Source organism: Rhineura floridana, chromosome 3 (genome assembly GCF_030035675.1).
Source record: "Rhineura floridana isolate rRhiFlo1 chromosome 3, rRhiFlo1.hap2, whole genome shotgun sequence".
NCBI lineage: Eukaryota > Metazoa > Chordata > Lepidosauria > Squamata > Rhineuridae > Rhineura > Rhineura floridana.
In genome coordinates, this window is record NC_084482.1 from 151,833,183 (window position 1) to 151,846,866 (window position 13,684).

General features: G+C 38.3%; 1 protein-coding gene across 8 annotated transcripts in view; it reads right to left on the reverse strand.

Moving 5' to 3' along the window:
• Positions 1-13,684, reverse strand: part of EEFSEC (eukaryotic elongation factor, selenocysteine-tRNA specific) — a 254,940-nt gene that overhangs the window by 67,462 nt on the left and 173,794 nt on the right. For 6 of the 8 annotated variants that reach the window (XM_061622028.1, XM_061622029.1, XM_061622030.1 and 3 more), the window contains exon 7: positions 10,368-10,524. The exons of 1 other annotated variant lie outside the window; for it this stretch is intronic. In XM_061622028.1, the coding sequence (XP_061478012.1) occupies positions 10,368-10,524 (157 nt within the window). Of the gene's footprint in view, positions 1-1,529; positions 1,583-10,367; positions 10,525-13,684 lie in introns of those variants that run through there. One more of the 8 variants, XM_061622034.1, reaches the window with a different exon arrangement.

Sequence of the window (13,684 nt, forward strand, 5' to 3'; positions counted from 1 at the left end):
AAGTGTCTGATATGAAACAGCTAAAAGTGCAAATATTTTACTAAAACCAAAGTCAGGTGCATATTTTATTTGAACAGTATTTTTCAAAAAATGGATATACTTTTAGCTGTATTTCACACTGAAAAAACCTCTGTACTACACACAAATACACACATGTACCTTCTTAAAATGTATACTGAGTTTAAGGTAACTTAATTTCCAGTGATAAATTTGTCCGAATCTCTAGGATTTGTCAACATTTGTTGGCTTATACTGAAATATGAGTATGATTTTATGAGCATTAAGAGTAAGCTTATTTTTCCAAAGCATACTTTTCAATGGTATACAAATGAGAAATGTTAATTTGCACATGAAATCAATAATTTGCAAAGAAACAAAGGCATTTTATCCCCACTGTGAGTAATGGCAATGTTTTCATCTGGATTATAAAAAGAAAAGAAGGAAGCATTCTAACATTTTTAAAAAAGAGTAAACCAACAACAATAATGGAAACAGAATGAAGTAATGGAAAATCAAAGAAAATGCACTATGAAAAATAACCATGCTTACAAGTCAGTTTGTCATAAGAAGAGCCAAAGGTCCATCTAGTCCAGCAATCTGTACTCACAGTGATCAACCAGAGGCCTATGGGAAGCCTGCAAGCAAGATCTGAATGTAATAGCACAGCACTCTCCCCATCTGTGATTTCCAGCAACTGGCATACTACCTCTGAAAATTGAGGTAGAACATAGCTACGAAGGCTATGATAGCCTTCTCCTTCATTAATCTGTCTAATCCATCCAAGTTGATGGAAAATCACTACCTCTTGTGGGAGCAAATTCTATAGTTTAATCATGTACTGTGTGACAAAGAACTTTCTTTTCATCTATCCTGAATCTTCAGTTTAATTAGATGGCTCAGATTCTAGTATTATGAGGGAGAGGAGGGCAACAAGGATGATCAGGGGACTGGAAACCAAGCCCTATGAGGAGAGACTGAAAGAACTGGGCATGTTTAGAAGAGAAGACTGAGGGGAAATATTATGGCACTCTTCAAGTACATGAAGGGCTGTCACACAGAGGAGGGTCGGGATCTCTTCTAGATCGTCCCAGATTGCAGGACACGGAATAATGGGCTCAAGTTGCAGGAAGCCAGATTTTGACTGGACATCAGGAAAAACTGTTAGAGCCATACGACAATGGAACCAATTACCTAGAGAGGTAGTGGGCTCTCTGACACTGGAGGCATTCAAGAGGCAGCTGGACAGCCATCTGTTGGGAATGCTTTGATTTGGATTCCTGCATTGAGCAGGGGGTTGGACTTGATGGCCTTATGGGCCCCTTCCAACTCTACTATTCTATGATTCGATGATGAAACTGAGGTTATCATACTTTGAACATATGAGAAGACATGATTCACTAGAAAAGACACTAATGCTGGGGAAAACAGAAGGAAGTAGAACAAGAGGAAGGCCAAACAAGAGATGGATTGATTCCATAAAAGAAACCACACACCTGAATTCACAAGATCTGAACAGGGTGGTTCATGAGAGATGCTCTTGGAGGTCACTGATTCATAGGGTCACCATAAAGTTGCAATCGACCTGAAGGCACATAACAACATGGTATCTTATGTTGTATTGTATTTACATATAATGTGCTCCACTTTGATGTTTAATATGAGTGGGCTGTATGTACATACTTTTATAAATAAATATAGTGAGCCAGGGTGGTGTAGTGGTTAAGGTGTTGGACTACGACCTAGAAGACCAGCGGTCGAATTCCCACATAGCCATGAAGCTCACTGGGTGACCTTGGGCCAGTCACTGCCTCTCAGCCTCATGAAAACCCTATTCATAGGGTCGCCATAATTCAGAATCGAAGGCAGTACATTTACATTTTTATAAATAAATATAATTCCTTGTAATCCCTTTTTGTTTTAACCACCTTCAGCCATTTAGTATCACCAGCAAACTTGGCTACCTCACTACTCACTCCTAACACTAGATTGTTAATGAACAAATTAAAAAGCACAGGTCCCAAAATTGATCCCTGGAAGAATTCTCACTTTCTGCATTGGCCACTTTCCAGTCCTTGCGTACATGGGCTAAACTTAGGGACAAGTTTCATATTTTTTAGTAGAGGATCAGCGAGTTCACATTTGAGTTCTTTAAGAACTCTTGGATGGAAGTCAGCCATATCCAGTGATTTATCAGCTTTTATTTTATCTACAAGGCCTAGAACTTTGTCTCATTACAACTATTTGTCCTAGTTCCTCAGACTTCCTTCTTGAAAAAGTTAGTCCAGTAACGGATCTGCCCTACATCCTCCATGGTGAAGATGCAAAGAATTCATTTGGCTTCTCTGCAATCTCATTTCCCCCCTTTAGCATACCTTTGACTCCCTTGTCATCCCAAGGTCCAACCACTTCCTTACCTGGTACCCTGCTACTAATGTATTTAGTAACGTTTTGCCATTTGTCTTTATCTTTTTTGCAGTGTGCTCCTCTTTATTACAACTCTTATTGTCTATTTGTGTTCCATTTTGTTCTCATTTGGACAAGACTTCCATTTTCTGAAGGAAGCCTTCTTGCTTCTAATAGCTTCCTTGACTCTGCTTGTTAACCAAGCTGGCATCCTCTTCGCCCACGTGGTGTTTTTCCTGATCCATGAAATAAATTCTAACTAAGCTCTGTTACTATGGTCGTCTACCTACCTACTCTCAGAAAATGGGAAACTGCAGCCCTAGGTTGGTGAAATTAATATGGAACTTTCCCAAAGCCTTTTCCCCCCATAGACCCCTTGAATTGCTGATGGACTTCATGGGCCAGTTAATGATTTTTCTGCCCATTGTAACAATTGTAATGTACTGTGCTCATGTTGTATGATTTGTAATTGTTTTTACTGCTTATTTTATTTCTTATATATTGTTTTTTATTGTATTACAATTTGAACTGCACAGAATTCAAAATGTAATGCAATAAAATACAACGTAAGAAATACAAGAAAAACTACAATAACAAATCAATAAGAATATTTAATACGATGGGTATGTCATCTCCTGTTTTCAATCACATTTCCACACACACACTGCGGATCACCTGAATGAAGCTTGCAGATCATAGGCGGTCAGTGGACCACAGTTTTGGAAATTCTTATGTAGAAGAAAACAGCTAATACTTCCATTTGGCTCATGTCTTATATTTAAAGCTAAACTAACTCAGAAGTATTCACAAAATGCAATATGCTGGATTTACATAGCTTCTTTTGAATGAAAAATGATGTTGTTTTTAAACAACACATCTCTTGTTATTCCACTCAGAAAGAGTAGAAATAAAAACCTGGAGGCAAAAGTGCACAGAGGAACAGGAAGAACTCCTCCCCCCCAGCAGCAACCTAATTAGGTGCAAGTCAGGACAATGAGAAGCAGCCTGTAAGTCTGGGAATTGTCTACTGTATCCAAACCAAAAAAGGACCCTCCCCAAATCATGTTTAAATAAATGTAATGCAGTAACATCAAATTGAATCCAAACAAAGCAATATGCATTTATTTTGTGGCAAACAGTAATAGTTATTGACAGGGTAACAGAAATGAAATGGAATTGACCCAGACTATCAGTTTCCCAACTGCACTTAGGGATGATTCATCCCTAGTGGCAGAGATGTGAGCTTCTTCTCACGCTGCTCTGTTCACGTACACAAGAAGGAGCTGTGTGAAGGAGGGGCAATAATAAGATACCTTCCCGTGTTATTATTAACCTCCCCTTGGCTGGGTGGATATTTGTGTGGGAAGGAAACCTGGCACTGGTCCTGCTCACATGAGTTCTTTACAAACACTTTACCAGCATGGCAAGGGAAGAGGCTGCTGGGAAACGAAAACACTCCAAACATAACGGCAGTTCTTGATTCAATAAGTATCTTCTGTGAAACAGTGAGTTTCTCTTCTTCATATTTACTCTTCTAAAGGTGCAATATTATGTGCATTTAATTGGGAATAAGGCTGCAGTCCTAACAGCACTTCCCTGGAAGTAAGCTCCACGGAATACAAGGGAACTTACAACTTCTGAGCAGACATGATTAAGATTGCACTGCAAGCCGGTAAATTACTTCCAATTAAATGTAGATAGGATTGGGCTGTCATACATCCCTGGGTATTCCTGCACAATGCATTGACATGTCTAGTGCCCATAATAATGCTTAATTATAATAATGCATAATTTATCCTCATGTACCTTACTTATATTTATTTATTAAATTTGTTAGTCACTTTTCTTCACAAAAGTGAATCCAAAGTGACTTGCAATCAATAAAAAGTTAAAACCAGTATAAAAACGAGGGGAAAAAGAGTTAAAAACACATAAATATAACTGTGGTGGAACAACCCACCCCCTAAAAGAGGCTACAACATCAAGAGCCCTCCAAAAGCTCCCCACAATTAGGAGCCAAATGCCTGGGAGAAGATAACTATTTTTGTCTGGTGCCTAAAAGTAGATAATGATGGTGCCAGGCATGGCTCCCTGGGGAGAGCATTACATAAACAGGGGACCGCCACTGACAAGGCTCACCCTTGTGTCATCACCCTCCACACCTCCCACCTATATGCATTTCCTTTTTTCTTTCACTAGCAAATCAATTCCCTTTAGCCCCTTTAATAATTTGCTTAGGCTTTTCTAAGTCTCTTTCCATTTTCAGAAGCACCAATGCATGGAGATTAAATGCCAGGAAGACAGCAGGGGCAAAACAGCAGGAGTCACCAAGGGAAAGAAGCCAGATACCAAAGACACTCCTTGAGAGCCAGGCTTCCCTACAGATTTTAAGCTCTCATCAAACACTGCCAATGACAAACCTCTCATTTCAGAGGCTAGGATCTTGCTTTTATTTTATAAATGCAAGTTAAGGGCCCTCCAGGCCATCCTTTTTATTTCACATTCATGATGATTTGTGCTTATTATGGTATTGGGGTGATTATATGTAATCTCGCTTTCAATACTGTTTGTGCCTACAAAAGTTTCAGGGTGGACGTACTGCTTCATTTCCAAGTGGTACATATCCTGTAGCTTCCTTCTGAAATCCTGTAACTTTTCATACTACAAATGCTTGGGTGTGCGTGTATGTGGTCCCACTTTTGTTCAAGAGTGTCCTGCAGATGGCAATAATGTGATAAGCATTGCAGAACATCTAATGAAGTGGAAATATCTGTGGTTGGTCTAATATAAAACCACCTCTCATGCATTATTATTGCATCAATGACATGCTGCAGAATACGCCTGCAAAGTAACACCAGTCTGGAGGGTCCCTAAAAGTCTTACAGTGCATGCCTATACATACATACCTACTCAGAAGTAAACCTCACTGAGTTCAATGGTACTTACTTCTAGTGGTAGAACTGTAGCCTTAAGATGCAAAGTTTAACACATGCTCGCAAAGCAAACATAGCCTTACTATTATCTTTTGTTTAAAAATTAATTATCCAATACAATTAAATTATCTACAGAATAGGATATATTTTTTCTCTCTGCAATCTATTCACATGCGCAGAATCACTGCAACATTTTCTTTCTTTCCTTCTTACTTTCCTACAACAGTTTGAATTGGATTCAAATATTGGTACTTTTCTTTTTAAAAAGAAACCATGACGGCTTTCCGCTTGAAGTTATCCCTCAACCATTTAAACTATTCAGTTGTACCCATGAGGAGTGGGAGAGGTATGTATGCATGCCTGTATGAAAGGGACTTTTGTGAAAAATAACAAGAGGTATAATAGCATGTATGGGGAAAGGAACAGAAGAGGGGAAAGCAACCAGCTAAACTTAATAAAAAAACCTAAAACAAAAACAAAATCCATGAACAGGATACAGACATATTAAAAAGGCAACACTGACCTAACAATGGAATGTGAACTATATTTGACTTAAAGAACGTCATATCCACTTCCCTTCTGCACAATGAAATGTTGGTCGCTCTTAAAGAAACAGAAACATTTAACAATTTTCTAATCATGCTTATATTTTCCTCAGAGCATGCTGCTTTGATTCTACAAGATAGTCTTGTTTAACCCACTACCATTGCATTGATGGGTGACAAAATCTGAAGCTTGCTTCAGGCTAGATGGTGAGGGATTGGGGAGAAACTCCTTGCTACAATATTCTGTTATGTCTTGGAAAATTCTAGCATGAGCTATACCACAAGGGATTTAGTGAATGGGAAACAAACAATCCCATATTTTATTATTTGATTTGTTGTGCAACATTGAAAGATGCTACCAATATCAGATCATAGCACCTGAGAGAAGGAATTGTGTCTTTAGCATTGTTCAGAGCTAAACCCTAAAGGTAGTAATGTTCTACACTCTCAAAATCTTGTGCTGCTTGGCCTCCACATGGTGGCAAGAATTCATTTGGGATGAGAACATGCCAGGTCCCATATGCTACAGGCTTTTTGACATCAAATAAAACAGAAATCTTTCTGTTATTTGAAAATTACTCACCATGGCCAAGAACCTACTGAACAGGTGAACAGCTGCCAGTATAATCTAAGCCCATATTCACCAGACTGTGCTAAAGTTTCTTGTATACATTAGGGTGCTTTCAGACAGAGCTTTGTATCCAACTAAGCTGTACTCAAAATAGAGCCACTGAATTAAATAGACCTAAGTTACACATGTATTTCAATTGGTTTACTTTGAGTATGACTAACATTGGATACGACCCAGAGAGTTTACATTCAACACCCACAAGCTACATGGAAACTGTGGAGCACAGTTTTCTCCAGTGACTGCAAGATTAAACCTCCACACTAAACCATATTTAGCAACATGTGCATGAGCAGGAAGGAGCACCATGAACCTTGAACCTGTACGCTCCCCTTACAAGGCCAGGATGATGACTTGGACAGAGTTTATTTTCACTTTACACAAAACATGACTTATCATTACAGGCCAACCAGAGATGGCGGTTTAAAACAAACTTGGGTTAGGTAATGAAGCCATGGTTTGTATGGCTTATTTAAAAACTTCCTTCTCCTCTCACATCGGAAGAGAGGGAAGCCAATCAGAAAAAAAATGAAACACAGTTGATTTCTTTTTATATACATCAAGGTGGAGCTCTGGGTTCTTCTTGTTGTTTATTACTTTTATGTTTGTGTCCTTATGAATTTACCATTTTTGTAAAGTTAAACAAAGAAAAAGTATATCCATAGGAAATCTATAGAAAGCAGCGTGGCTGCAGATGAAGTGTCAGAATTGGACCTTGGCTCAAATGTGAGTACAGCTATGAGGTCAGCTGCCTTGAGGAGGGAAACTGCTCATGGCAGCAGTATAACTTGACACTATCATCTCACAAAACTTTGTAGCTCCCTTTCTGTGAAAACACAAAAAATGAACTAGCCATTTTTGCTTTCATGGAAAGAAAGCCATGATCTTACATGAGCTCATGGCTCCTACAGTACACTCCTCATGCAAATAGACCATTTGTGTTGTAGTTTCCCTCTTAAGTCAGCTAACAGCATACTGTTGGTTGGATCCAACTCTCAGTCTCAGTTCCCCACCTAAAAATGAGGAAACCATTATACTGATATATGAAAGAGATTAGGATTGAAAAAAGATTGCCATGTGTAACACAGCTGGGCACTCCAAACTCTGTTCTACAGATGAAATGCAAGTTGTAGAGCTAACTAGTTTGGCATCTTTTCCTTCCCCACTGAATTTTGACCAATCTCCCATCACCAACTACACCCTGAGATTATCCCCGATGTAGGGGCTGCCTCCAGAACAGAACAGGATGTGGCATGGGGATACAATGGGTTGCTGGGAATAAGTAAAAATCAGGATCCTGCCTTTAGCAAGGAGAAGTACTTTCCCTTTGTGCACCAGCACCTCTGCATCCAAACTATTGTCTGTAGAACCATCAAAGTCTTATAACTAGCCTATAACACACCGCTCTGAAACCAGCAGAAAAGTAATAGAAGCATATTACAATAATATTTTTCACAAACGTTTCACCTTGGTTTGCAAACTTAATTTTCACACAAGTTCTTAGACCTTTGGGTTAACAGCTCTAAGGAAGGTTTTAGATCACATCTCACAACCAGTATCTTAAACACAGAATATACTGTAATTATTCAAATTCATTTGGACACTGTGGTCTGCTAACATGAAACAAGCTAAAATTAACCCTGGTCATGTGGGGGAGACATGGTTTCTACCTCCCTAAGAAAAACAAGTTAAGCACAGTTTAAGGCATTAACAAACCCTATTTTAAAGTTGTTGCATCAATAGAGATTACACTGCAATGTTTTACAGTTAGTTCAAGTTTAGTTACATATTTAAATTGCAGTTACATAATCCACTAAATTCAGAAAGCGAACTTTTTAGTAAAAATGTAAAGTCTGGCAGAAATGCACATTTATGTAGCTTGGTTTGATGTTTCAAGACATGATAAAATAAACACCGAAATCTCTTAGGATATGTGAACAAAATACTGCACCTTAGTAGTGTTATCTAATATTTGTAGACATGTAACAAGATGACATTGGTGATTTTTGTAGCAAAATGTTTCCTGTGCCTTCACACTCACTTTTCCCTTTTCTTTTTCTAAAACTAACTTATTACATATATTAAGTACTTTTGATCCAATCTGATTCACATTGATGTTCATTATTAAGCTACATATACTAGCATTTCTTACAGAATTTTAGTTTTACTTCCACAAAGCAAAAAGAAGATGAATATCATATAAGATATCACAGATGTATCATGTATACAGCATCACTCTTACCTTTAAAATATATATGGACAGAAAGGATATATGCAAAGTTGCTGCTTATGCACATTTTAAAGAGAAACGTGGTGATCTGTTCAAGCTTGTGTCCTTCACGTCTGATACACTATGCATGCATTTTGTTCTTAGGCATAGGCACTAGAATCCAAAATGCCACTTAATAAAGGTTCCTCAGAGTCACTTAACCTTCTACATTAACTCTTTCAAAATGCTTTAAATTTAGTGAGTGATTTCCACATTTCACATGCTGAAAATGGAAATGTTGGTGCTGTTATAGGACACCTTTAATCATTCATTCCAAAAAGCTGGACCAAGAAACAGAGGATTTTTTCAACTGTTAAAATCCTGGCTGGCACATATGTAACATTTCTGGCTTAATAAACCATAATTTGTTAATTTGGTGACATGTGTTACACATTTGCACACCCTCTTGCTACCTCTCCTTGCATGACAGCTTCAGTGTTTTGAAACTGGTCTCTTTAAAAGTTTCAATTTACATATGAAGTGAAGATCTGTGGTTTAATTGTTTACTAACTCTGCTTTAATCCCAGTTAATAAACCAACATTATACCACAATTCTCTATTTTGGATGTAATAGGAAACTGTGATTTAAGGGACATCAGGATTGAAGCACTAAAGCTGGTGCACGAGGGACAATGGGGAATGCACAGGGCCAATACTTATTCTCAGCTACAACAACCATGGTTTATTTATCCAGGGCTGCCATGTCCAAAGTGATCCACAGACTTTGTTTCTTTAGCTCAAAAGAAAACTGAAATTTAATTTCTGAATCTGGAAATTCACTTTCTTCATTTGCTTAGCTATTTTGCATTACTAATCAAACAATTCACAAACTCAAAAGTGAATTTGTGGCTACTTTTTGAAGCTTCTGGTTGCAACATTAATATGAAACCCAAACATCTTCGCGCAACATTACCAGCACTAGAAATTAGTCTTAAACAGAAGGGGTTATTGGGAAAGGATAGAAAGACATTGCATTACAGAAATGGGGGTAATATCTCTGCCCTTGGTAAATCCTCTTGAGAAAGCACTACTGAGTAGTCTTCACCTGGATTAACAAGTGGCAGTGAAGTACCTTAATAACCTTTCTGTGCTAAACCATAATAATAACAATAACAACAATAACAACAGCTAAACTACATGTTCACTTACAAATAGAAGTATGAAAAAAGCAATTGGGAGGTATAAAAAGGGGGAGCATCAAAGGCAGCTTTTAAAAATTGTTCCCAGCGAATCATGATCAGATAGTAAGCGTGATGATGCCACAATGTCACAAAGCCGGTCAGATTTGGCCATCTGAAGCCACTTTGAACAAACATAATGCTTTCTGCATCTCATTACAAACACTTTAAATGGTTGTAAGGTGGAAAGTGCATTTTTTTGCCCCTATTCATAGGTCCCACTACCGGGGGGGGGGGGGGAATCACAGAACGGGGACACTTTTCACATGGGTTGTAAATATACAAAGTGTCTCCCTTTTGGTTCAGAAGCAATAACAGTCTCCCTCAATAAGCCAATGTCATGATAACTACTACTTGTGAATGAGAAAAATGTCTCCTAAATGTATGTAAGCATAAAAGATAAACACTTACCTGGAATGCGAATTTTAAACTTTCCACTCTGCCCAAAGCCACCTTCTATTTCACCTTCCTCTCCTGTGGATAACTTGACCTTCAGCCCCACAAAAATCTGGATGTTGGTCTCTTTTTTAAATAGTGAACGACCAATCAAACTGTAAGCATCACAGAGCTGCAAAACAACAACAACACATTTCAAAGTTCTTGGTTGTTGTTTTTTAAAAAACTATATTATATTGTGTTTGGAGTGATGGAACTAACACTGATTTGCTAATAGGGTATAAAGGTGTGGAATATTCATGAACATTTCAATTGATAGGAAACAAAGATGTCAGAATGTTTTCAGCTTCTGTGAGGGAAGGGAAAGCTGTCAGGAGTCTTGCAGTGCACTCGGAGGGATAAGAGGTCATTCCCAGGACATAGCAAAACTAGGAGTCAGAGACCCTAGAAGCAAAGTGGCTGAAGGAAAGGTATACAGTCTAAGAAAAAGGAATCTGAGTGAAGAGTTAGCAAAGAGGTTGCAGCTTGAGAAAATAAACAGCAGGAGACAAAGAACTGAAGCTCAATAGGATGAATGAGGCTGAGGTTCTCAGGAAGCCATGCTGCATTCAAGGTCAGGAGAGGCTATATGATATTAAGTGAGACAAGAATACTAAAGAGGCTAGCCAAGAGAGAGAGGTTTAAAAGAAGTGGGCTAAAATAGGCAGTAGGACGAATCGTAAGGGGTACTAACACCTGAAGTCACTGTGCCTCTGTGTCATAACAAGAGTCTCGACATGAAAAGAAATGAGAAAATGTTGCTTTATGGAACAGAAAGCTACCATGATTCTTCATTAAATCAACACTGTAATTATTCTGTGTTGCACTGATCTCACAGAATAAGGAATATAGAACAGCATAGAATTTGAAGAAAGTAGGAGGTAGGGGAAAAAAGGACTGGGACAAAAGTTTACAGAAGACAAAATCTAACCCATGCACAACTGGCTGGAGCTTTGTAGAGCTGAAGACTATAAACTAAGGATCCAGGGATTATAGAGCTGCAAGTAATAAACTCTAGATACTTAATGGGGTTGCTGCACCTTTGTGAGATGCACATGAAAATTCTATCAATTTATTTATTTATTTATTTTATTTATTTTTAAAACTTATATACCGCCCGACTAGCAATAGCTCTCTGGGCAGTGAACATAGATACAATAAAATACAATATAATACAAAAACATCAGTCTAAAATCAAATTTCACAATCTAAAAACAGCAAAGGCTAAAATCAAATTACAAACATTACAATCATTAACAAAAAATTAAAATGCCTCGGAGTAGAGAAAGGTTTTAACCTGGCGCCGAAAGGATGATAGTGTCGGCGCCAGGCGAACCTCCTCGGGGAGACTATTCCATAGTTCGGGGGCCACCACTGAGAAGGCCCTTGATCTTGTCACTGCCCTCCGGGCCTCCCTATGAGTCGGGACCCGGAGGAGGGCCTTCGTAGCAGACCGTAGTGTACGAGCTGGTTCATAGTGGGAGAGGCATTACGACAGATATTGAGGTCCCGCGCCGTATAAGGCTTTATAGGTTAATACCAACACTTTGAATTTGGCCCGGAAGCGTATTGGAAGCCAGTGCAAGCGGGCCAAAACAGGTGTTATATGGTCTGGCTTCTACTGTCATTGCAAGGCAACAAGGACCACAAAGTAGGGGCAGGGAGGCACTCAATTATTTGTTATCAGTCAATTCTTTGGCTACGGGTTTCTAGTGTAATATGTATTGGGTTAGATCTGCTTCTGTTAATAGTATACCTACCCACAGTACACCTGGCTTTACTCATATCTATAGATCTACCTTACCATCTTCCAACTCCCCATCACCTTCATTTCAGCAGATAATTTCACTGCTGGCACAAGGCAAAATGCTTCTAATATGACAATAAAACTCTTAAAAATTCACCTTTGCAATGGGTATGTAATCCTGTTGATTTGTTAAACTCTGTGTCTTAAACCCAGCTGTACTGAATTTTAATTTAAAGATTATTAAACCACTGGGAGTCACCATTCCAAATTTGGATTCATAATTAAGCAATCAGGTACAAGAGGCAGCAAGCTTGTTGCACAGGGAAAGATAAATAATGATCCCTGGGGCATTGGCAAAGCAAAAGTGCAACCAAGTGAGCCTAATCTGCCAAGGTGTGAATATCTTTGGATGCTACTAACTCCTGAAGTCACTGTGCCTCTGTGTCATAACAAGAGTCTTGACATGAAAAGAAATGAGAAAATGTTGCTTTATTGAAGGGAAAGTTGCCATGATTCTTTATTAAATCAATACTGCAGTTCTGTGTTGCACTCTTCACACAGAATAAGGAATACAGAACAATGTAGACAACCACTTTAAGTGGACCAAGAACAGCATTTAAAATGCAGGTTACAAGATTTTCAGCTGCATAGAACTCTTCCCATAATTAATCTGCATGGTAAAACATGTTAACGAGCATCTTCAGATTATTTATAAAAGTATTTATACACCATCTTCTCATAAAATATGTCCCACTTTAGCCATTAAATCAGCAGTGGCTAGTTTTGAATGTGTGTTAGTTATTTCATTTCGGGTCCAATCTAGCTGGCCCCTTATGCATGCACAGCTGTTCTGAAAGCACTGCTCTCCAGGCATGAATGGGCTACAGAAGGAGAGGAAAAGGAAGGAGGGGAGGATGAGAAGGACAACTGGATGGTGCCATTGTTTATTTTTCCCATTTGTATCCAAATATTGAGCATCAGTCCTAAAAACAGCTAACAATAATTAAAAATAGTAATACAATTCAATAGTAAGATAATCAGTAAGATAATAGTAAGATAATAGTAAGATAATCAATCCACAGCATGAGGCTACATAAAAACAAACAGTTAAAACAGCTGACCAAACATGGGGGGAAGTTAGTAAGTTGCTATCTACAAGATGAAGTTCCCCATTTGTAAAACTAGAGTATCAATAGCAACAACACTGTTCGGAGCACAACCTAAATAAATTCATCAGCAGAGACCAAAACTCAATAGAGCTAGCAAGATGATAAACAGTGGTCATTCTTGCTTCTGCCCTACAAACTACACCTATTAATTAATTAATAGAATTAATATTTCTGTTTGTCTGGAAACCTTCACTGTATGACCATCAGTTGTTTACTGGTAGGTAGTGGGACATGGACCTCAGCTTTCAAAAACAATATTTTTTTCTAAAGTGAACAATTATTGCGTTCAAACTGTCTTTGTTTTTACACTGCCTTCCCTTTCTTTTGAAATGTTTTAGAAAAGCTTATTATTTGGTCCCACTGAAACTCAACTCTTT